This window comes from Antedon mediterranea, chromosome 1 (assembly GCF_964355755.1).
Source record: "Antedon mediterranea chromosome 1, ecAntMedi1.1, whole genome shotgun sequence".
In the NCBI taxonomy this organism is placed as follows: domain Eukaryota; kingdom Metazoa; phylum Echinodermata; class Crinoidea; order Comatulida; family Antedonidae; genus Antedon; species Antedon mediterranea.
In genome coordinates, this window is record NC_092670.1 from 23,156,472 (window position 1) to 23,183,549 (window position 27,078).

The 27,078-nt window shown below is 30.2% G+C and overlaps 1 protein-coding gene and 2 long non-coding RNA genes across 3 annotated transcripts; all 3 read left to right on the forward strand.

Annotated features, from left to right (window-relative positions):
- Window positions 1-8,100: 8,100 nt before the first annotated feature.
- LOC140063489 (uncharacterized) lies at window positions 8,101-10,768 on the forward strand. Its single transcript, XR_011847624.1, has 5 exons — window positions 8,101-8,126; window positions 8,434-8,465; window positions 10,054-10,085; window positions 10,398-10,429; window positions 10,740-10,768. It is a non-coding gene; the product is annotated as an uncharacterized lncRNA (long non-coding RNA).
- A 323-nt stretch (window positions 10,769-11,091) lies between these two features.
- On the forward strand, window positions 11,092-12,317 carry LOC140063485 (uncharacterized). Its single transcript, XR_011847620.1, has 3 exons — window positions 11,092-11,118; window positions 11,268-11,307; window positions 11,941-12,317. It is a non-coding gene; the product is annotated as an uncharacterized lncRNA (long non-coding RNA).
- Window positions 12,318-13,017: 700 nt separating this feature from the next.
- On the forward strand, window positions 13,018-23,200 carry LOC140043134 (uncharacterized). The gene is made up of 11 exons (XM_072087744.1): window positions 13,018-16,441; window positions 16,646-16,897; window positions 17,318-17,605; window positions 17,864-18,461; window positions 18,642-19,854; window positions 20,128-20,472; window positions 20,563-21,099; window positions 21,595-21,867; window positions 21,964-22,079; window positions 22,392-22,509; window positions 23,165-23,200. Exons 1-11 carry the CDS (start codon window positions 13,018-13,020, stop codon window positions 23,198-23,200), a joined length of 7,200 nt encoding a protein of 2,399 aa, XP_071943845.1.
- Window positions 23,201-27,078: the final 3,878 nt, after the last annotated feature.

Here is a 27,078-nt window from a genome sequence, read left to right on the forward strand (position 1 = left end):
GATGTGAAAATCTTGTTTTTTTAAATTTTTTTATGGAAGTGATTACTTCATTAAAACTACAAACTGGGCTATTTAAAGTCTGATGTTAATAACCTTTTTTTTTTTTTTAAATAATTTTTCATGTATTTGGGGGACAATGCATCTTTAAAATAGTATTTTATATCTATTTTGATTATTATAATGATTGTTTTGATTGCAGGTATCCTGTTGACATGTTAATGGAAAATGATGCTCTCTCTACTACACATACCAGAAGATCTACACTTTGATTTCAATGTTAATTTGCCATGTCGTGTGAATTATTATTATAGTTTTGGGTGTATTACTGATATTCAATTTTTGTAAGGTAACAGTTCTTTGCAAGTTTGTTTTAATGCGTTTTTATTTTATATATTTGTTGAAAAGTAAATTTAATGATTTTGTACTTAAAATCATTAAATTTACTTTTATTATTTATTAATATACTGAATTAACATTGATTATTTAATAGACATATATGATAATCTTATCTACAAAATATACAATGCTAATTAATATTTTTTTAAAGTAATAAAGGAAATACATACCTCCAACACTGTTGAAGGGTAGTTCTTAACCCCTTTTCTTCCATTATAAGTGCTGATATTGTTAATTTGATTTGTCATAGCACCCGACACACCCAAGGCTGGTTCCCCCACCCCCACCATATAACTACGTCGATACAATTAAGTAGGCTAATGCCTAATGTCAACACTTTTTTTATATTTTGGTGTTTTATAAGGTACACATTAATTGCATACCTTAGATTTGTTTGTCAACCTCAATGAATTATTATCAATAGTTGGTTTTAAGTTCGGTTATCATAACCTTACTTCCCACTTCTAACATGAATAATTGTTTTGCTACTACACCTTCTGTCTTATTTATATAGCAATTTTTTACTTTGGTATTATTACTTTAAATTACTGAACCAACACTGAATATCTCTGCTGCTTGAAGATTCCCTCTGTTAAAATTTTTCAATTATAATTTTATCAATTTAAATGTTTAAAAAACAATATATTATAAACCAACTAACCTACAAAGTTTAATAAACACTGGATTTTAAAAACGTGAAGTCTGAAATGTTGTTCCCTGCAAATTTTTAAGTAATAAATTTCAGTAAATTTTTTTTTTTAAATGATGTAATTTGTTTCTAAATGAGGTAAATGATTAATGTAAATTTAATAATTTTGTATTTATAATCAGTGTAATTTGCTGCTAATTAAGATAAATAATGTATATTTTGTGTTATAATCTTTGTAATTTGTTGTTAATTAAGATAATTTAAAATCAGTGTAAATTATTAGTCATAGCACCCGACACTCTGGAGGCTGCTTCTCCCCACATAACTATGTCGATACATCACTATGTCATACAAGGCAATAAATACACTGTTTTGTTTTTTGAAATCATAACATGTGATGGTAAAACTGAATCTATATTATATATATTTGGATTTTCTTTTATATAATTATATTAATAAATAATAGTTTATAATTGAATATATACATCTGGTGAATATTTTATATCGACATAGATGTGGGCCTAATAACAAATAAATGGCACTTTTGTAAATTAAATAAACAATTATATTACCAAAAAATATACATTAATTGCATACCTTAGATTTGTCTGTGAAACTCGATGAATTATTATCAAGGCTTGGTTTAACGTTTGGTTATCATAACTTTTCTTCCGATCTCTAACATGAATAATCGTTTTGCTAGTACACCTTCTGTCTCATTTATATAGCAATTTTTTATTTTGGTATCATTACATTTCATTACTGAACCAACACCGAAGGATCTCCGCCACTTAGAAGATTCAATCCTTTCAAATTTTTCGACTATGTACATCTTCAGTACTTTCGACATCCTTTCGACAACACCTTGACTTTACATTGACTTTCATTGAATTTTTGATTATAAGTTTATCAATTTCAATGTTTAAAAAACAATATGTTATAAACCATACAACTAGCCCACAAATTGCAAATTTCATGATGACAAAGTTTAAATAAACACTGGTTTTAAAAATGTCAAGTCTGAAATGTGTTTCCTCTCCAATTTTTAATTAACAATCAGTTCGAGTAAATTAGTTATAAAAAAATTGATGTAATTTGGTGTTAAATGATTAATGTAAATTTAATATGTTTATATTTATAATCAGTGTAATTTATTGCTAATTAAGATAAATAATTAATGTAAATTTGAATATTTTTTTAAATTTATAATTAGTGTAATTTATTGGTAATTCAGATAAATTATTATTGGTGTAATTTGCTGCTAATTAAGATAAACAATGTAAATTTTGTATTATAATTTTTGTACTTTGTTATTAATTAAGATAATTTAAAATCAGTGTAATTTGTTGGTAAATTAGTTAAATGAAAAATATAAATATAATAATTTTGCTAATTGAGATAAATTATTAATCTAAATTTAATAATTTTGTATTATAATTGATGATTTTTTTTAAAAATTACAATAGATAATGTAAAGTGTTATCATTTTGTATAATCACTGTAATTTACTGCTAAAGATGTAAAGTTTGTATTATAATCTTTGTACTTTGTTGCTAATTAAAGATGATTTAAATTAGTGTAATTTGTTGGTAAATGAATAATATAAATATACTAATGTTATATTTACAATCAGTGTAATTTGCTGCTAATTAAGATTTTAAAATCAGTTTTATTGTTGTTGTTTGTTGACTTAAATATATAATATAAATATAGGCCTAATAATGTTGTATTTTTAATCGGTGTAATTTGCTGCTAATTAAGATAAATAACTATTGTACTGTTTGCTACAAGATACCTATTAAATGTCAGTATGATATGATTTATTTGTTTTAGTCGTTTTTTAAAATGTTATTCCATTTTATGTAAGCCGTTAGTTGTGGTCATTATATGATGTTACAAGAGTTTTGCAAAATCAGCATATCGAGGGGCGCGTCAATAGGCTTGTGTAACTTTAGTACGTTGCAGTTTTGTTGTAAAACCTTTTAACGACCACGATAAGTTAACAATTGCAAGTTTCGCTGAGAAAACCGGTTGGGTATAATAATAAACAAGGAGCTAATGGTTCAATATATCAAGTTTTTTAATAGTGTTTGATAAAAGGGGCAGATGCTTTTTTTTTTTTAGGAGTGTTCAAAAAGTGCGTGGTATGTGAGGAATTATTTTATCATTTCCAAAAGTGCGAGGCATAGTTTACAATTTCAAAAAGGTGCGAGGCATATCCTATTATGCTATATTATAGGCCTAAATAACCAACTGTTTATATTTTTATAATAGGCCTAGCGTATCTAAACAGATTGGTGTATATACCCATCATGTTGTTTATTTTTATGTAACGATTGTTACATATTGATTGTGTCAAATTTTACTTTTACAAAAGTGCCGAACTGTTGAAAAGTTTTGCATCTGTATGCGCCATATTTTAAAAATCTGAACGACAGTCTTCAACTTTCGATAAACAATAAGCGACACTCATCAATTGACTGTTATGTCATGCTTGTTGGTATTTCGAGCGTGTGTACTTTACAAATTGATTACAATCGATTTAATTACATGTCTCTCAAACATAGCAGAGTGAAAATAATATTGTCTCACCCCGGTAGTTGATCTGAGAGATGGAAAATCCCTCCCTGAGAGGATTCGGCCTTGTGGCACGAGGTTTTAGCACCAACGCACAGCCTTCTCTCTGAGCGGCGTGCCAAAGACATTTTTGACATTCCATTCTCTAGGAAATCAACACGTGTACCTCTCTCGGAAATAAAGTGAACAGCGATGGCCAGGACAAGTTCAATAACTGGCGGTGAATAAAAGGTAACTGATATGCCGATCTAATAACATGCCGCAAAGAAAAAAAAACTGCGAGAGAATTCTGGAACGTGTGTGAAAAAGACTTACGCCCGACAACTAGGCCTAAACAAAAATTAAACTTTAGCTAATAATATGCCTAGCACTAATCTAGACCACCCTTCAACACATTGATATTATTTAATTTTGTATTTAGTTTAATTTGGTGCTAGTTAAAATAAAATTTATTTAATAATTAATGTAAATTTAATGATTTTGTACTTAAAGTCAGTGTCAGTTGCTAAATGAGTTAAATGTTTTTATATTTATAATCAGTGTAATTTGCTGCTAATAAATATTTAATGTAGCTTTAATTTTGTATTTATAATTAGTGTAATTTATTGCTAATAAAGATAAATAATTAATATAAATTTAAAAAATATTTTTTTATTGGTAATTGAGATAAATTATTAATGTCAATTTAATGATTTTGTATGTATAATTGGTGAAATTTTTGCTGATTGTAATACATCATTATGTAAAGTGTAATAATTGTGTATTATCAGTGTAGTTTGTTGGTAAATGAGTTAAGTAATTAATGTAAATTTAATAGTTTTGTATTTATAATCAGTGGAATTTGCTGCTAATTAAGATAATATATAATGTACGTAAATTTGGTATTATAATCAGTGTAATTTGTTGTAAATAATAATAAATAATATAAATATAGGCCTAATAATGTTGTATTTATAATCGGTGTAATTTGCTGCTAATTAAGATGAATAATTAATGTTCTGTTTGCTACAAGACAACTATTAAATGTCATTATGATATGATTTAATTGTTTTACTCGTTTTTTTTTTTTTATTGCATTTTATGTAAGCCGTTAGTCCTTAAGGGATGGCAAAATCAGCATTGTAGTTGTCAAGAGTTGTCAAAACAACAATGCAATATATATTTTTTATTAAATGATTTGCATAAAATCAATAATTAAATATCAAAATAGAATTTAATATGATTGGTTTTTTTTTCATGAAAACACAACCTTTGGTCCAGGCTCAGATTGCGAGTGTGACCTTCACAAAAAGTTGTATACTTCCTAATCTATGGTGGCGCCGTATCGGATGGACAATCAGAGCCATATGCTTTGTGGACAATATTACTGGTACAGGGAAAACCTTGTGATTATTATATATTTTGGTACATACTACCTCCATATATCACTTGATGACGTCATGATACCAGATAGACAACATGAATTCATATCTACAATTCAACAACTTCCATATTAAATTTTAATCATTTGGGTCACTTTTCATTCCGATGAGATCTAAACAGATTAAAATATACTGTATAGATAAAATTAAGCAACTGATGTTATTCTAATTTTTTTTATGATGACGTAGGCCTAATGAAAATTAAAAAATGTTTAACATGTGAAGGAAATTTGATTTCTGTTGAACATTACATTTGTTTTTTCAATAGGAAGTTAGGGCACGATATAAATTAAACTTTTATGGTGAAAATGTGGTGAATTGTGTCTGGGCCTAGGCCTACAGCATTTATGTTACTTTTGGCGACGATTGCGTGCCATATTAGTGAAGAACAACGTGGTTACACCTCCATGTTGGATTTGTAATAATTTATTATAGTATTGCTCCCGATATTGCTTCGCAATTTTATTTGTTAAAACGAACATATAGCCTATATTACAAAAAGTTTAAACACAATTGTGTTAAATATAATAGTAAGAAATAGGTAAGATATATTTTGCTTAATTTGGATTTTTGATTTGTAATATTTAATTGCTTTTGTGTTTGTCATCAACATGAAATGGCCTATTCTAAGATAGGCCTAGGCCTAGGCCTAGGCTAGTCGTATCCCGGATTACCTCTTCAGGAAGGCCTAGACCTAGCCTTGATTTAGCTGTACAGTACTGTAGTAGAGGCATAATGACGCTAGCCTAGTTCCACTTTGCATCTGGCTTATAATTATATATTAACTCCTAATTTGTTAACAAACTTTATCTTGAATACCATGCCTTAAAATTAACACCGGTATAATTATAGCCTACTATTGTACTACTAGTCTTAGTTTAGAGGTCTTAATAGCATTGTGTTAGCAAGGTGAGCCTGCTTTGTAAAGTTCTCTTCTATGCCTACTAGCCTAGGTAGGGGCTAGGCCTAGTTTTTAGTTGTATAAGTTCCTAAAGAGAAGAAACAACGACTCGTTGAACAAGCTTACAGTAGCAAGTAGCCTGGGTTTAGGCTAGTCTATACTATAGTCTAGTAAGTAGTAGTGTAGGTCAATTCAGTTCACTTTTTCACTTGTCTTATGTCATTAGCCTATATATTTTTGTCTTGTAGTTGTTGGAAGAGATATAAGTACAGTAATAACATTATTGTTTCTACAGTACTTCATAATCTCTAGAATATTGTAAGTAGTGAACATAAAATAAATAATTTGTAGAGATGATTTATGGTCTCGTGATTGGGAGAGAAGTGTTGCCTGTTATTTTGTAGGCATTCACTATTATGAAACATTTACATAATTCAGATTTTATTGTTTGTGATCAAACTATTAAATGAAATTACCATTGAGACAACACGTAGGCCCCAATCAGCCGACCCATACCCAAAGTCATTTTGAGGAAATTTCTTAATTTTTCAGACATTGATTAAGAAGCTTGTTGATTTGGAAAAAGTGTTAATGTTGTTTATTACCATTATCAATGTTTTTCCTTGTTTTTTTTAGATTGTAGAAAATATACAGTTTCAGCTACAGCTGTGAGTATCAGTAGATTATTTGTTAAACGGAGAAAACATATTTTCCTTACTTTGTGAACTGTTGCCTGCCCTAATCAGTTGTCTCATACCCAAAGTCATTTTGAGGAAATTTCTTAATTTTTCAGACATTGATTAAGAAGCTTGTTGATTTGGAAAAAGTGTTAATGTTGTTTATTGCCATTATCAATGTTTTTCCTTGTTTTTTTGTAGATTGTAGAAAATATACAGTTTCAGCTACAGCTGTGAGTATCAGTAGATTATCTGTTAAACGGAGAAAACATATTTTCCTTCCTTTGTCAACTGTTGCCTGTTATTTTGTAGACATTTTCTATTAGGAAACATTTACGTAATTCAGATTTTATTGTTTGTGATCAAACAATTAAATGAAATTACCATTGAGACAACATGTAGGCCGCAATCAGCCGGCCCATACCCAAAGTCATTTTGAGGAAATTTCCTAATTTTTCAGACATTGATTAAGAAGCATGTTGATTTGGAAAAAGTGTTAATGTTGTTTATTGCCATTATCAATGTTTTTCCTTGTTTTTTTTTAGATTGTAGAAAATTAACAGTTTCAGCTACAGCTGTGAGTATTAGTAGATTATCTGTTAAACGGAGAAAACATATTTTCCTTACTTTGTGAACTGTTGCCTGCCCTAATCAGTCGTCTCATACCCAAAGTCATTTTGAGGAAATTTCTTAATTTTTCAGACATTGATTAAGAAGCTTGTTGATTTGGAAAAAGTGTTAATGTTGTTTATTGCCATTATCAATGTTTTTCCTTGTTTTTTTTTAGATTGTAGAAAATATACAGTTTCAGCTACAGCTGTGAGTATCAGTAGATTATCTGTTAAACGGAGAAAACATATTTTCCTTACTTTGTGAACTGTTGCCTGTTATTTTGTAGACATTTTCTATTATGAAACATTTACGTAATTCAGATTTTATAGTTTGTGATCAAACAATTAAATGAAATTACCATTGAGACAACATGTAGGCCGCAATCAGCCGGCCCATACCCAAAGTCATTTTGAGGAAATTTCCTAATTTTTCAGACATTGATTAAGAAGCATGTTGATTTGGAAAAAGTGTTAATGTTGTTTAGTGCCATTATCAATGTTTTTCCTTGTTTTTTTTAGATTGTAGAAAATTAACAGTTTCAGCTACAGCTGTGAGTATCAGTAGATTATCTGTTAAACGGAGAAAACATATTTTCCTTACTTTGTGAACTGTTGCCTGTTATTTTGTAGGCATTTTATATTATGAAACATTTACATAATTCAGATTTTATGGTTTGTGAATAAGATATTAAATGAAAGTAGTATTGAGACAACATGTAGACCCCAATCAGCCGGCCCATACCCAAAGTTATTTTGAGGAAATTTTTAAATTTTTCAGACATTAATTAAGAAGCATGTTGATTTAGCAAAAGGGTTAATGTTGTTTATTGCCATTATCAATGTTTTTCCTTGTTGTTTTTAGATTGTAGAAAATATACAGTGTTAGCTACAGCTGTGAGTAGATTATTTGTTAAATGGAGAAAACATATTTTCCTTACTTTGTGAACTGTTGCCTGTTATTTTGTAGACATTTTCTATTATGAAACATTTACATCATTCAGATTTTATGGTTTGTGAATAAAATATTAAATTAAATTAGCATTGAGACAACATGTAGGCCCCAATTAGCCGACCCATACCCAAAGTCATTTTGAGGAAATTTCTTAATTTTTCAGACATTGATTAAGAAGCTTGTTGATTTGGAAAAAGTGTTAATGTTGTTTATTGCCATTCTCAATGTTTTTCCTTGTTTTTTTTTTAGATTGTAGAAAATATACAGTGTCAGCTACAGCTGTGAGTATTAGTAGATTATCTGTTAAACAGAGGAAACATATTTTCCTTACTTTGTGAACTGTTGCCTGTTATTTTGTAGGCATTTTCTATTATGAAACATTTACATCATTCAGATTTTATGATTTGTGAATAAAATATTAAATGAAATTAGCATTGAGACAACATTTAGGCCGCAATTAGCCGACCCATGCCCAAAGTCATTTTGAGGAAATTTCTTAATTTTTCAGACATTGATTAAGAAGCTTGTTGATTTGGAAAAAGTGTTAATGTTGTTTATTACCATTATCAATGTTTTTCCTTGTTTTTTTTAGATTGTAGAAAATATACAGTTTTAGCTACAGCTGTGAGTATCAGTAGATTATTTGTTAAACGGAGAAAACATATTTTCCTTACTTTGTGAACTGTTGCCTGCCCTAATCAGTCGTTTCATACCCAAAGTCATTTTGAGGAAATTTCTTAATTTTTCAGACATTGATTAAGAAGCTTGTTGATTTGGAAAAAGTGTTAATGTTGTTTATTGCCATTATCAATGTTTTTCCTTGTTTTTTTTTAGATTGTAGAAAATATACAGTTTCAGCTACAGCTGTGAGTATCAGTAGATTATCTGTTAAACGGAGAAAACATATTTTCCTTACTTTGTGAACTGTTGCCTGTTATTTTGTAGACATTTTCTATTATGAAACATTTACGTAATTCAGATTTTATAGTTTGTGATCAAACAATTAAATGAAATTACCATTGAGACAACATGTAGGCCGCAATCAGCCGGCCCATACCCAAAGTTATTTTGAGGAAATTTCTTAATTTTTCAGACATTGATTAAGAAGCATGTTGATTTAGGAAAAGGGTTAATGTTGTTTATTGCCAATATCAATGTTTTTCCATGTTGTTTTTAGATTGTAGAAAATATACAGTGTTAGCTATAGCTGTGAGTATTAGTAGATTATCCGTTAAACGGAGAAAACATATTTTCCTTACTTTGTGAACAGTTGCCTGTTATTTTGTAGGCATTTTCTATTATGAAACATTTACATAATTCAGATTTTATGGTTTGTGAATAAAATATTAAATGAAATTAGCATTGAGACAACATGTAGGCCCTAACCAGCCGTCCCATACCTAAAGTCATTTTGAGGAAATTTCTTAATTTTTCAGACCTCGATTAAGAAGCATGTTGATTTGGAAAAAGTGTTAATGTTGTTTATTGCCAATTATTAATGTTTTTTCTTGTTTTTTTTTAGATTGTAGAAAATATACAGTGTCAGCTACAGCTGTGAGTATTAGTAGATTATCTGTTAAACGGAGAAAACATATTTTCTTTACTTTGTGAACCGTTGCCTGTTATTTTGTAGGCATTTTCTATTATGTAATATTCACATCATTCAGATTTTATGGTTTGTGAATAAAATATTAAATGAAATTAGCATTGAGACAACATGTAGGCCCTAACCAGCTGTCTCATACCCAAAGTCATTTTGAGGAATTTCTTATTTTTTCAGACATTGATTAAGAAGCTTGTTGATTTGGAAAAAGTGTTAATGTTGTTTATTGCCAATTATTAATGTTTTCCCTTGTTTTTTTGTTTTAGATTGTAGAACATATACAGTGTTAGCTACAGCTGTGAGTATTAGTAGATTATCTGTTAAACGGAGAAAACATATTTTCCTTACTTTGTGAACTGTTGCCTGTTATTTTGTAGACATTTTCTATTATGAAACATTTACGTAATTCAGATTTTATTGTTTGTGATCAAATAATTAAATGAAATTACCATTGAGACAACATGTAGGCCGCAATCAGCCGGCCCATACCCAAAGTCATTTTGAGGAAATTTCCTAATTTTTCAGACATTGATTAAGAAGCATGTTGATTTGGAAAAAGTGTTAATGTTGTTTATTGCCATTCTCAATGTTTTTCCTTGTTTTTTTTTAGATTGTAGAAAATTAACAGTTTCAGCTACAGCTGTGAGTATTAGTAGATTATTTGTTAAACGGAGAAAACATATTTTCCTTACTTTGTGAACTGTTGCCTGTTATTTTGTAGGCATTTTATATTATGAAACATTTACATAATTCAGATTTTATGGTTTGTGAATAAGATATTAAATGAAAGTAGTATTGAGACAACATGTAGACCCCAATCAGCCGGTCCATATCCAAGGTTTTTTTGAGGAAATTTTTTAATTTTCAGTCATTGATTAAGAAGCACGTTGATTTAGCGAAAGGGTTAATGTTGTTTCTTGCCATTATCAATGTTTTTCCTTGTTGTTTTTAGATTGTAGAAAATATACAGTGTTAGCTACAGCTGTGAGTATTAGTAGATTATCTGTTAAACGGAGAAAACATATTTTCTTTACTTTGTGAACAGTTGCCTGTTATTTTGTAGGAATTTTCTATTATGAAACATTTACGGCATTCAGATTTTATGGTTTGTGAATAAAATATTAAATGAAATTAGCATAGAGACAACATGTAGGCCCTAACCAGCTGTCTCATACCCAAAGTTATTTTGAGGAATTTCTTAATTTTTCAGACATTGATTAAGAAGCATGTTGATTTGGAAAAAGTGTTAATGTTGTTTATTGCCAATTATTAATATTTTTCCTTGTTTTTTTGTTTTAGATTGTAGAACATATACAGTGTCAGCTACAGCTGTGAGTATTAGTAGATTATCTGTTAAACGGATAAAACATATTTTCTTTAGTTTGTGAACCGTTGGCATTGATTAAGAAGCATGTTGATTTTAAAAAAGTGTTAATGTTGTTTATTTGCCATTATTAATGATTTTCCTTTTATTTTTTAGATTGTAGTTGTACAGAAAATATACAGTGTCAGTTACAGCTGTGAGTATTAGAAAATTATCTGTAAAACGGAAAAAACATATTTTCCTTACTTTATGCCCTCCCTTAATTGATAAACATGTGTTGTTTGTAAATTTACTATACTGAGTGACCAAATATTTTTGTGTATAAAATTCTATTTTATTAGAACATTGAATAATTAAACCTATTTTCAGATTAATTTTGAAGGTGAAATTTTTATGAAAGAATTTGTTTCCGACACATTCCATGTAATGAAGTTTTGACATATTTTTAGGTCAAAATATCTTCTATAGTGATTTATTTATATTGTATAAACCAAAGTCACAAATATATTATCACCGTTTACTTCAAAATTTGGGACAATCATCCTTTTTAACATAAATGTGGTGGTCAGTTTCTCCAGACATAAATTTGCAATTTTATAAAATGGGTCTCTATCCTAAATTTAGTAGTGAGTTGGTCCTAATTTGTTTTGCTAGGCCCAATAGATCATGTTACATTCCACAAGGGGGATATGTATATTATTATTTAGGTATTTGTAAAAACACTGATTTATCTACTGATTCAATTTATAATTGTTTGACTGGAATTCTTAGTACTGTACCGTGTATCTTAAAATTAATAACTAACTCTTTTTTTTTTCTTTTGTTGTAGGTGACTGTCTTATATAAACCCACTGGATCTCAGAAGAGATCCGGGTCTTTAGAAAAAGATCCACTCTCCAAAGAGAGTTTCTACGAGGGGTTACCGAATTTTAATATATGCACAATTTCTTTTTAAACATTTTTTAAAAGTATCTTTGAAACATTCAATAAAACCTTGAAGTAAACAGAAGTTTATCACAAGGAAAAACTAATAAACAAAAGTTTATTACAAACCATTTTTGCAAAAGCAAAAGTGTAAAACCTTGAAGATAACAAAAGTTAATCACAAGGAAACAACTAATAAACAAAAGTTTATTACAAAACCATTTTTGCAAAAGCAAAAGTGTAAAACCTTGAAGATAACAGAAGTTAATCACAAGGAAACAACTAATAAACAAAAGTTTATTACAAAACCATTTTTGCAAAAGCAAAAGTGTAAAACCTTGAAGATAACAGAAGTTAATCACAAGGAAACAATTAATAAACAAAAGTTTATTACAAAATCATTTTTTGCAAAAGCAAAAGTGTAAAGTTAAAGTTTGATTATACAAACAAAAGTTTGAAGAATATAACAGAAGCTTATTATAAAGAAATAAATATTAAACAGAGTTTATTACAAAGGAATTAATTAAAGAAGATTTAAAGATCACTTTTATTTGAATCTGTTATTAAGTAGAATTGTAAAAAGAATAAAAATTAGAATCTGAAACTATTTAGCATAACCAAGTATTACAGAGAAGTTTAAATTAATATAAAGTATTTCATCAAGCCAATATTAAATAGAAGCTAATTTTTTTATTCAGTGAAATTGTATAATCGAATTATTGAAAAAAAGCAGACAAAAAAAATTATTGACAAAGAGAAAAGAAATTAGGACAAAAGTTAAAAATCATAGAAACAAAAGACAATATAAAATTGAATTGTTTTTGGAATTTTAATAATTTATTTTGTTTTAGCAAGGATTTCTTGAATTGATAAAAAGAACCTAATTGTAATATTCATTGGAATTGCAGAATACATTTTAATTTAATTTGTAAACAAAGTTTATTAATTTGAAGAAACTTGTTTCTTATACAAATTTTGAATAATGGATATGGAATTCATAGCAGTAGTTAGTATCTTTTTGTTGATTATCTTTACAATGATAATTTATTTGTGTAAGAATGTGAATAAAGAAGTTACAAGTAAAAAGCAGATTTTTGTCAATACAACTGGTAATGTTAATAATGGAGTTATGGATAAGACAGCAGAATTTAAAATAGTTGTAAATGACATCTTGGACCTACTTGATGAATGCTGTTCAACTGAGAATGTCACAGACGAGAGAAATGATGATACAGGTAATGTCAATTGTGAATTTATGAAAGATACAACTGAATTTAAAGGAATAATTGATGATATCATAAACATATTATCTTATGGTACAGAGGTCACTTCAGAGTTTGATGATACATGCGATTTCTGTAATATTGAAGTGAAAGTAGACGACAATTGCATAACATGTGACTGTTGTAGTCAATATTTTCATGTGAAATGTGTAAGAGATGTTTTTGAAGACAAACTATGTAATTCCCGGGTAATTTGGATTTGTTCAATGTGTGGAAATAGTAATTTTGTTGATAACATGTTGGGTGAAATAGGAATTCCCTGTCATTTCAATAGATATACGATTCTAGAACCTGATGAATCTGTCACGTCAGACTTTCCAGAATTAACGAAAAATAAAGAAAAACGTTGTAATAATGCAAAATTAAAATGTCAACAAACAGAAAGTGAAGATTTACTTGGTAGTGATTGGATGAGAGTAAGATCAAAGAAAAGAACCGACAACAGAAAAAAAAGATGTAAAAATAGAGGAAATAAGAAAAGGAGAAAGCGCGTTATAAATGGTATTAGTATAGAACCAGGTGTAAAATATATTGGCAAAGGTGTAAAAGATTTCTATGAAAGACGAAATAACAAAATGGAATGGAATATGAGTACAAATACTTACAGAGAATACAACAAAGAAAATGCTAAGACGAATGTATTGGGAAATTCACAAACAATAATTGACGACAGTGGTAGGCCTATGTGTGATGTTTTGAAAAATACAAAAGTTACACACGGAATACAACAACAATCAGGTGGTGGTTCGAAACGTTTACGAAATAACAAGGGTCGTTTTGTCAAAACTAAGAAGATTGATAACAAAAAAGAACAAGGTAATGTGGACCTGAATTTAAAGAATGATTGCGATACTATGGAACGGTTTGACAAAAATATAAAGAACATGGGTAATAATGACAATTCAGAAACGAAAACTGACGAGGATTTTAAAATGAAATGTACTGTAGAAAACGACAACACAGCGACCGACGATGCGAAAGCACAAAATAATAGCAAAACGAATGACAGAAGTAGAATAATTGATAGTAATGGTACAGATCATAAAAATCAAACATGTGCAAGTTGTGAATTTGAGGAAAATGAAGTATTGATAATTGATGACGGATGCAAACAAGCAGTGACTGAAAAAATTAGGTCCCATACTAAACCTAAATGTGACCAACATACTATCGATGTGGATATTGAAGTTTTAACAAAAAATAATTTTTCGGAAGAATTGATAATCGATGATGTACCAAAACGAAAAAATACACGAAAAAGGCAGAAAACACAATCAATAAATGAATTACAAGTATATAATAGTAATGCAAATATAACTGTAGCACAGGGTAATTTTAATCAAGGGAATTACAGATTTGGCTTTGCAAGTGGTAAACAGTGTGTTGCAAATAGTCTTGTAGCTATTCTTTATTCTACAAAGAGGAATGGAAATGAATTTTACACCAAAGACCTTGATACAATATTGACTCTTGGAAACGAGTTGTACCGTTACATTCAGAAAGATTCCACTATGCACGAGGACCTTTTAATGATTTCTGAACTGCCGAAAGAATTGGATATCTTGGATAACACATTTGTAATATCTCCCAAAGAATCAGTTTTTGGCATAATAGATGGGAATCTCGAATTTATGGCTGAATATGGAGCCTTGTCATTAAACCAAGCTCTTGAACAAGAATTACACCAACATGATGCATTTTTTATGAATTTCAACAGAAGCACATTTTCTATTATCAAACGTGTAAATGGATTTCTTATATTTGATCCACATGCAAGAGATCGATTTGGTTGTGTTAGTGAACATGGGAAGAGTATTTTACTTTACAGTCCATCTTGGCAAGGTGTGTACGATTATTGTATAAGATTAGCAAGGTCAATGAACTGTAATTTACATGAAACCGAGTTTGAACTGACTGGTGTAAATATTGAAAATAAGTGTATGATGTTATGTTCCGCTTCTGTGCTCGATGATAATTGTGAACAAAGCAACTTGGGAAACGTCGATGTTGATGAACCTAGTACGTCTTATCAGTATAAATGTAGTACAAGATTACCAGACAAGAATATTGATTATAAAGTTAAAGGCAAAACACATAATAAAGAAGGTCATGTCTCATCAAGTAATGAATGGCAAAGTGATAGTGATATTGAAATTGTTAATGTTCAGTATGGAGAAAGACCTGACAAGAATTTTAAATTTATTCCAATCACAGAAGCACAAAAGAAAAACATGTGTAAAGAAGTAGGCATTCATTGTGAACATACCGATATGAATTGTGGTATTAACAGAGCTAGTCAGATTGGACATCCTCTTCAAATTACGAATATTACAGGTGATGGTAATTGTTTTTATCGTGCAATTTCATACATTATTTCTGGGACTGAAGATAATCATTTACTTTTAAGAAGAGCAATTACTAATCATTTATTGGAAACTGATGACTTATTTATTAATACATTTAGTCACGAATATAGATCAGTTAAGGAATATGTGTTTAAAAAAAGAGTAATGGATAATGGAACGTGGGCATCCAATACTGAAATAAGTGCAATGGCAAACTTTCTTAATACAGATATTTATTCATTTAATGATCAACTTTTGACGTGGCAATTGTTTTCTGCTAAAAAGCCGGGAAGAATAGATGATGTTACAACTGACAATGGTATATATATTTTGTACACCATGAATGTGCATTTTAATGTAGTAGAATCTGTCAATGTGAGTCAAAATAATGTTCAGGAAACAACAGGACAAGTTGATATGAATGTGACATCCCACAATAAACTGTCAAATACAGAGGCGATTTTTTTGGTAAAGAATTCTACAACAAAGAAACGAAAGCAAACGGGAAATGAAACTTGTGACACATTTGAAGATATACAACCAAAACACAAACAGAGTAAAACTGTTGAAAGACCTTGTTCAGAAAGCAGAGTAAAACGAAAACGATCTTATAGAAATTCAAAAGAAATTAAAAAGAATCGACAGAGAATTAAACGTCAAAGTGAAGAAAAAAAAAACTCAGAAGAAATAGATGAAATTAGAATCAAATATCAAAGTGATTCTGTATACAGAGAAGAAAAGAAACGTAAAGTAAAAGAGGCGCAACAAATAAGATATGGTGATGATGATTATAAGTTCAAAAAAAGGAAGGAAAACAGAGAAAGACAATACAAAATGTATAGATGTGAACCAGAATATAATGTTAAGGTACGCAATAAAGCGAGACATAACTACAAAATTGATTTGGATTACCGAACAACTAAAAAAGCCAACAATCTGATAAATTATAAATTTAATGAAAAATTTACGCAAAATTTGAAAGAATCAAAGAAAAATAGATACAACAATGATACAATATTTAGACATAAATCTAGACAAGATAATAAACAAAGAAATAAGGAAAAATATCACAATGATCCTAAATTTCGACAAAATTTGAAGCAAAAATTAGCAGCGAAGTATTGTAATAATTCAAAATTCAGAGAAAATGTTACGAAAACATTGGCAGAGAAGTATCGGAATAATTTGAAATTTCGACAAAAGTGTAAGCAGAAATTGGCAGAAAAGTATCGAAGTAATTTGAAATTTAGACAAAACTGTAAGCATAAATTGGCAGAGAAGTATCGGAGTAATTTGAAATTTAGACATAACTGTAAGCATAAATTGGCAGAGAAGTATCGGAGTAATTTGATATTTAGACAAAACTGTAAGCAAAAATTGGCAGAGAAGTATCGGAGTAATTTGAAATTTAGACAAAACTGTAAGCATAAATTGGCAGAAAAGTATCGGAGTAATTTGAAATTTAGACAAAACTGTAAGCATAAATTGGCAGAAAAGTATCGGAGTAATTTGATATTTAGACAAAACTGTAAAGAAAGATTAGCAAAAAAGTATCGGAGTAATTTGATATTTAGACAAAACTGTAAAGAAAGATTAGCAAAAAAGTATTGGAGTAATTTAAAATTTAGACAAAACTGTAAACTAAAATTGGCAGAGAAATATCGAAGTAATTTAAAATTCCGTGAAAGTGTTAAGCAAAGGTGTAAGCAAAGATTTACAGAAAAGTATCATGGTGATAAAGGGTTCCGAAAAAATGTCATGAAGAAAAACATGAAGAATCGGGAAAAAAGGAAAACAAAAAACACTAATTTTGAGTTTGTTTTAGAAAACTTCAGAGAAACAGTTTCTCGTGGTCCTGAATATGTTTGTTGTGTATGCTTTAAAATGTTATTCAAAGATCAAGTTATGAAGTGCACCAAAGCTAAGTACAAAAATAAGGCTTGTATAAATGAAAAGTATTTGCATATTTGCAACAATGAATGTATTAAACCTTGTCAATTTATCGAATCACCAAGATGTCGTTTATGGATTTGTTTCACATGCCACAGGAAATTGTTAAACGGGAAAGTCCCTGCAGAAGCCAATTCAAACAATTTACAACTACACGATATTCCTCCTGAGCTTAGGTGTTTAAATAATTTAGAGCAGCATTTGATTGGATTGAATATTCCTTTTATGAAATTAATGAATTTACCTAAAGGTGGACAGCATGGAATACATGGACCTGTTGTATGTGTACCTTCAAATACTATTAAAACTGTAAAAATGCTTCCTAGACCACAGGTTGATGATCAATTAATATCTGTAAAATTGAAGCGAAAGTTGTCTTACAAAGGTTATTACAAATATAAATTTGTTAACACTGCCAATGTTATTCAAGCTCTTAGATATTTACAGGATCATAACAAGTGCTATTTTGATATAGCTATTAATGAAGAATGGCACAATTATTTATCTGAAGATAACATCGAAAGGGAAACTACTAATGAAAATGAAAACAATGAAGAAGAAGAAAATGAAGAAGAAATAGAAGACCGATTATGTGGTGCTACCTTTGATACAAGTCTTCAACCTGTTGACAGGCGACAAAATTTGGTTGATGAATATTTTAATGACATAATTTGTTGTGCACCATGTGAAAATAATAGTCCTATTGCATTGTTAAGTAATAAAAGCAATGAAGCAAAATCATTTCCAGTTTTATTTCCAACAGGCCAACCAACATTCCATGATACGAGAGATGTTAAAATAACACTTGGACGTTATTTTCACAATAGATTAATGCATATAGATAACAGGTTTGCACAAAATACAGAATTCATATTTTATGCTCAATCTTTATATGAACTTCAACAAATTTTATCAAGTATTTCTATTGCATTGCGAAAAGGGTCAAGTAAAAAAGATGATTTTAGCAAAGTTACTGTATCCGATTTAAAAAATGTTACCAAAATTCAGGAGATTTTAAAATCTGATAGGGGTTATAAATTTCTAAAACAAATTCGTGGAACTCCACCGTACTGGCAAGCTACACAAAAAGATATAATAGCAATGGTTAGACAGATTGGAAAACCAACATTCTTTCTTTCATTCTCAAGTGCTGATTTCCGTTGGAAAGAAATAATGACGACATTGCTAAGTCAGTCTGGAGACCAAAGAAACATTGAAGAATTAGAATGGGCAGATAAATGTAATTTGTTGAAATCAAATCCAGTGACTGTTGCCAGAATGTTTGATAAACGCTTTCATACTTATTTGAAAAATGTAATTTTGTCTCAAGCACAGCCTATTGGTAAAGTCGTAGATTATTTTTATCGAATTGAATTTCAAATGAGAGGAAGTCCACATGTTCATATGTTAGTATGGGTTGAAAATGCTCCTATTTTTGGTACAGATAAAGATAATGAAGTTATTAATTTTGTTGATAAATATATTTCTTGTGCTGTGCCATGTGAAACTGTAGATCGTGAACTGAATGAAATTGTTAAAAGTGTGCAAATTCACAGTAAAAGACATTCTAAATCATGTAAAAAAAAGGGAACAAATTGCAGATTTAACTTTCCCAGACAACCTTCTGGAAATACATTTGTTATGAGACCTACAATTGTGGATAAAGACAATGATGATAATGATGACAATAAACAAGCAACGGAGCTGTTAACCTCAGTAAAAGATGCTGTGACTAATGAAGAAACATATAAAAATGCAATAGAACTTTTCCAAAGTTTAGGTATTACACAGAGTGCATTTGAGAAAGCAAATAATTGTGTAGCTACTGAGGAAAAAATTGTTATAAAGAGAAACCCTCAAGATGTGTGGGTAAATCAATATAATCCTTCCTTATTGAGAGCATGGAATGCAAATATGGATATTCAATATATTACAAATGTATATGCATGTATAATTTACGTTATAGGATATATGTCAAAATCTGAACGTGAAATGGGTTTACTGTTAAATCATGCAGCATCAGAAGTAAAAGAAGGCAATGAAGATGCTAGGCAAAGTTTGCGAAAACTTGGTAATGTTTATATGAATAATCGAGAAGTGTCTGCACAAGAAAGTATTTATCGTGTTTGTAGTTTAAGATTAAAAGAATGTTCAAGGAAAGTTGAATTTATCCCAGTAGGACCTAATCCTGTCAGAATGAGTTTACCACTAAGTGTAATTAAAAACAAAGAAGATGATGATGTAAGTGCATGGTTGCCAAATAAGATCGACAAATATAAAGCTCGACCTAATAGTTCTGAATTTAATAAAATGTGCCTTGCAAAATTTTGTTCGGAATATAGAATATTGAGTTCATCAGAAATGAAAGGAAACAAACAAAAAAAGAATGTATTTCAGTTAAAAAAACAGTTGGGATTCATCCAAAAAAGAACACGAACTAGTAATGCTATAGTAAGATACCCTCGATTTCCAATGGATACAGCACCTGAGAAATATTTTTTGAGTATACTTCAGTTATTTCTACCATTTCGAAAAGATGAACAGTTAAAACCTCCAAATTTTGAAACGTATGAACAATTTCATGAGAAAGGATGTGTGAAATTATGTGGTTGTCAATTACAAACGGTAAAGTCAATAGTTCATGGAAACATGGAACAATATGAAAAAAGTGCTGAAGATGTTGAAGAAGCACGGGAATGTTTATCAAAATTTGGACCACAGGAAGATGCATGGAGTTTATTATGTCCAGAAAGCGAAAAAGAAAGGTTAGACAACCCAAAGCCAAATGTAGAGGTTGATGATGAAGAAGATGAATTTTTCATTCCCGATTTTGGAATTCAAAAAAATCATACATCTAAAGTAGAGTCTAATTCATCTAATATTCCAAGACCAGAATTGAACAAAATGATTCGATCTTTAAATGAAAAACAACAACATATATTTTATAAGACAAGACAATGGTGTTTAGACAAAGCTAATGGTAAAAAACCTGAAGCATTTTACACTTTCATAACTGGTGGCGCTGGTACAGGAAAAAGTCATTTGGTAAACTGTATTTATAATGAAGCGACACGTATTCTTGGAAAAATTATGGAAAATCCCGATGATTTGTCAATATTGAAATTAGCTCCTACAGGAATCGCAGCATATAATATTAAAGGCCAAACAATTCATAGCGCTTTGTCTATCCCGATTAATATTTCACTTCCGTATCAACCACTTGGAGAAGAAAAAATAAGTGCACTTCGTAATAAATTGGGCCAGTTGCAAATTGTTATTATAGATGAAATATCAATGGTAAATCAAAGGTTACTTTGGTATATCCACGGACGATTAAGGCAAATAAAACAAGTACGCAACGATAGTCCATTTGGTAACATTTCAGTAATTGCTGTTGGTGATTTTTATCAGTTACCCCCGGTTATGGGCAGTTCGTTATACAAAGACACATTGGAAAGCTCACTGTGGATAGATAACTTTAAGCAAGTACAGTTAGATCAAATCATGAGGCAAAAAGAAGATAAAGAATTTGCTTTATTGTTAAACAAATTGCGTACAAAAGAAAAACATGATTGTTTGTCTGATAACGATTTATTAGTTCTAAAATCACGTGAAACAGGTGAAGAATGTGAAGATGCTGTTCACATTTACCCACGCAACAAACAAGTTAATGAATGGAATAAAAAAATGTTGCACAGAACCTGTACAGACATTGTATGCATTGAAGCAGAAGATAGTGTAGTAAACGCCAAGAAACAGACCAAAAATTGTGACAAACCTCGGAATTCACGTCAAACTAGTTTACTAAATTATTTGTGGATTGCACTTAATGCCAGAGTGATGTTGATTAAAAATGTAGATGTTAAAAAAGGCTTAACGAATGGATGTATGGGACATGTTTATGAAATAGTCAAACCCAATAATAACGCCAAACCAGTATCTATTAAAGTAAAGTTTGATAATAATGACATTGGTATTCAGGCAATTGAAATGTTTAAAGAATCTATGGGGGAAAAATACAGTCGAAAACAATTTCCTCTCAAATTAGCATATGCATGCACAGTTCATAAAGTGCAAGGAATGACAATGGATAAAGCAGTGGTTTGCCTTAAAGATACTTTTACGCATGGACAAGCATATGTTGGCCTCAGTCGTGTTACTTCAATATCTGGACTTACTATTGAAAATTTTAAACCTAGTCTGATTTATTGTGATCCAAACATAAAGAAGTGCTTAAATAATATGGATTCATACGTACAATGTGATAAACAAGGTCATGATTCGGATTCTAGATTTTCAATAATGTTACATAACATTCAAGGGCTTAAACAACATTTTGTTGATCTTCAGTGTAATGATTTGTTTATGAATTCTAATATACTATGTCTAACTGAAACATGGTTGAACAAGGATGATGATGTTTTTGACGTACGCATTGAGCCGTATAAATGTTATCACCAAGCAAGGTATGATTCGTATTCTAATACAAATGATCTCAGTTCCAAAATAAAACATCAGGCTCATGGTGGCGTTGCAGTGTATGTCAAGAACACGTCTTCAAGCAGATTAAACATATGTAATAATGATATAGAAGCAGTTTCATTTTTAATAACAAGTCCGATTTCTATTGCCGTGTCAGTAATTTATCGACCCCCAAGTTATGATATTAATCAATTCTGTCAAAATTTGAGAAAACATTTGGAAGAGTTACATAAAATGAGTACAAAATGTATTGTAATGGGTGATTTTAATGAAAATCTTTTCAAACAATCTTCCAGAGTGAATAATTTAATGGCAGAGAATGAGTACAAACAACATGTTACATGTTCTACAACTGAAAACAATACATTGATTGATCATGTCTATAGCAAAGGTCTTGATTCAGTACAGGCTGAAGTAATTCCAGTTTATTACAGCTATCATGAAGCCATTCAAATTAAATTTTAATTGCATCAATGGTTTTTAATTATTTTAATTATGTTTATGTAAATGGAAATTGAACTTGCATAGTATTATTATTTCGACTTGTTTATTGCATTTATGAAATGGCAAAAAGAGAAAAAACAAAATGAAATACTATTAGGGCTATCAAAATATATTAGTAAATAATAATAACAATTTATCCAACAGAATACTATAAAAAGTTTTTACAAATTGAAAATACAACTGGATACAAATCAAGACTCTCTATGCACAAGGGGCAGCGAATAATCTGTAACTTCAACCCATGTCATTCTCCTGTAAAGGAGAAACAATATCTGGTGAGTAAACATATTTTAATCTTGTTTTTAGGTGAGTTATATTATTATAAATATTGTTCTGAATTTGAATATGCAATGTTGCACATGATAAAGTTACATTTTATAGAGGAAGAAAATACGTTTTGTTTTATACGATTACCAATACTTCATTAGGTCTATACCTAATTTCAGTTCCATAATTTTTTGTTTTTTTATATTATTTTTCTATCTATCCCGGTCCACATGAAATTAATAATATAGTAATTTACTAATTTGCAAGAATAATCAATTTATTTTGTTTTTGTTTTTAGGTGTTCAATGGAATGGTTTCATCTCTTCAATCATAATGGGATCCGGATTTTTAGGCAGTCAGTTACTGCAGTCATTCGCTCTTTTATAGCAATTGTCTAAACGTGTCAAATGATTAAATTATTAATTATGTTGATGATACTTTCAAAATAAAAATCTTCTATAAATAGATCAATAAATATGCGTTTAATGAATCCACATTTAGCAAATTAACATGTATATAATGTACTAAGTAATATTATTGATCACCAAAATGTTCATGAACAGACTACTATATGTTGACAATTTTGTACAATTTACAATAACCAATGAAAGCTTTTATAAATACATACATTTTATACTTATTTGTGGGTTTTCTTCAATTTGTTTGAAATAAAAGATTATTTTTAACAGTTATGGTCTTATAATATTAGTTTTATCAGAAATATTATATCTATTGGAGCAAGTTTCACTGTAACTGAGATTTCATTAAATCAAAACACGGAGTAGAGGAGACAAGAAATTATTATTATTCACACAATTCTTTAACTGGTTGTACTGTAGTATATTATGGTGTATATATACGGGAACAACATTGTTTTATGTCATAAAAAAATGAAAAATAGAGGTATGTCCATTTTCGAAAAGTAATTCATCTCAACGAGAACATACCAAATTTAATTTATAAAGACGTTTATTTCGCAATAGTGTGTGCGAAAGACGCAATTATACAATTTTGAAATGATCAAAATGACCTCAAATGTACGTGAAATTGATTAGAAAAGAATTTTGCGAATTTTGAAATTTCAAATACGCGTAATCGCGTATTGTTTTTGCGTAGCACGTCATTTTTATAATGTCAAAAGTTGGTCCATATTATGAAATACACTTTCATAAATTTTCATTGATAAAATACATTTTTTTTTTCAGAATTATGAGCAACCATAACATTTCATTAAATCGCGCGTAACTTGCACTGCGCAACTCTAACGCCATATAACGAAGTTTTTTGCACATATCTATAGCTACTGGTTAATCTTATGACAAAGTTATACAATCTTATGTTGACCAGAATTAGAGATACGCTGCGAACAATCTTTTTTCTTTTTTGTGTCTAAGTATATACACTATATTGTATACATACGGTACTACATACAGGGCAGACTAGGTGAAAATAACGGAAACCGCCATTTATTTCAATTTTTGACATGATGACGTCATCATAATGAAACGCGTAGATAGTAATTTTGGAAAGGAATTATCTGAGCAACAACATATCAACGTGTTGAAGAAATTTGGATACGTAAAGTATGGATGCGCGCTCTTTAAATGTCATGAACTATGACGCAAAATATGAAAATACGACCTTTATAATTCAACTGGCCATATCACGTCACACAACATGCGATGCGCATAATTTTTACATGAATTCGTATCTACAATTCAACAGCTTCCAGAAACTTTTTAATCACGAGTATCATGGCAAACGCCACGTGCACGTCATACGTTAGAATATTGCTCACAGTATAATGATTATACCATTGAAAAAATGTTAGTGCGCCCTCTATTTTGTGTCACGTCTGAGTATAATACGGTATACACTACTGTATACGTACTACATACAGTGCAGAATAGGTGAAAAGAAGTGACCAAAGTTATTGACGCTTTTGAACATGATGACGTCATAACAATTTTAAAAATGGTAAATCATGCGAAAGATAATTGATTGAACTAGACAATATAAACCAATGGAGGGAAGTGGAATATGGATAAGTGGAGATGCGCTCTATTAAATGTGACGAGCTATGACGAAAGAGACAAAAATCCTATATTTAATATTCGAGTGGCCATACGATGACGTCACTATGTCATGTTAGCCATATCGATGCATGATTCGATATCTACAACTCATCAACTTCCAGAATGTGTAATTTAAAAGAACTTCACCTCGTAGTTTACAATCTATGACTGTTTTAAAAAAGGCATAATTTTGACGAATTTTTCAACTTTTTCTTAAAAAATGCGCGCAAATTGTTCAATTCTACGTACTCGTATGACGTGATTTTAAGTCGAAATTGATTGAAAATTGGTAAATTTACTAGAAAAGGCTGAAAAAACAAAAATTAAGCAAAAAAAACATGTTTTTGCGCTACGTGCGCAAGCGCGCGTAAAAAAAATGCGCACGCGTGGGAATTTTTTAAATGCTCAAAATGCCCTGAAACGCATAGAAAGTTGATTAGAAATGGATATTTCGCAATTTGAAATTTTAAACGCGCGTGCGCGCGTAACTTTATGTCAAACATGCCATTTTTAATCCATAGAAAGTTTGCCCTTGATATGACTTAAATTTTCACCAAGTGTCATTACAAAATGACTGTTGCTTTTTAGTATATGTTAAATACGCGAAATTCATAAAATCGCGCATAGCTTACGTTGCGCGACCCTAAAGAAAAAAAACGAGCTGTCCTGCACTTCTACACATAGAGGTAAATCTTCTGACAAAGTTATACAATGTAATGTTGATCAGAATTTGAGATACACGTGACACAAAATTTTGGGAAAGAAAGAAGAATAACATAGAAAAAAAAAAAAAAAAAAAAAAAAAAAAAAAAAAAAGATCCTGACAATAACAAGAGGTTATCCGCCAAGAGCGGATAACCAACTAGATTTGAACTCGTCACTACGGACGAGTTAGGTTATCCGCAGCGCAAAAGCCACGTGCACGTCATACGTTAGAATAGTGCGCGCAAAAAAATAAAACGATTATGGCATTGAAAAATGTTAGTGCGCTCTCTATGTTGCGTCGCGTCTAAGTATATACGGTATAACACTATATACTGTATACGTACTACATACAGTGCAGAATAGGTGAAAATAAGAGACAAAAGTTATTGACGCATTTGAACATGATGACGTCATCACAATTTTTAAAATGGTGAATCATGCGAAAGGTAATTGATTGATCTAGACAATATAAAAAAATTGAGTGAAATGGAATAAGGATAAGTAGAGATGCGCTCTATTAAATTGACGAGCTATGACGAAAGAGAAAAAAATCCTATATTTTATATTCGGGTGGCCATACGATGACGTCACAATGTCTGGTTAGCCATATCAATGCATGATTCGAGAAAAACAACTCATCTACTTCCAGAATCTGAAATTTTAAATATTTTCACCTCGGAGTTTAGAATCTATGACTTTTTAAAAAAAGGCATAATTTTCACAAATTTTTGAACTTTTTCATCAAAAACGCGCGCAAATTGTTCAATTCTACGTGCTCGTATGACGTGATTTTAAGTCGAAATTGATTGAAAATTGGTAAATGTACTAGAAAAGGCTGAAAAAACAAAAATCAAGCAAAAAAAAGACGTTTTTGCACTACGTGCGCACGCGCGCGTAAAAAATATGCGCACGCCTGGGAATTTTTGAAATGCTCAAAATGACCTGAAACGCGTAGAAAGTTGATTAGAAATGAATTTTTCGCAATTTGAAATTTTAAACGCGCGTGCGCGCGTAACTTTATGTCAAACATGCCATTTTTAATCCATAGAAAGTTTGCCCTTGATATGACTTAAATGTTCACCAAGTGTCATTACAAAATGACTTTTGCTTTTTAGTCTATGTTAAATACGCGAAATTCATAAAATCGCGCGTAGCTTACGCTGCGCGACTCTAAAGTAAAAAAACGAGCTGTCCTGCACTTCTACACATAGAGGTTAATCTTCTGACAAAGTTATACGATGTAATGTTGATCAGAATTTGAGATACACGTGACACAAAATTTTGGGAAAGAAAGAAGAATAACATAGAAAAAAAAAAAAAAGATCCTGACAATAACAAGAGGTTATCCGCCAAGAGCGGATAACCAACTAGATTTGAACTCGTCACTACGGACGAGTTAGGTTATCCGCAGCGCAAAATCCACGTGCACGTC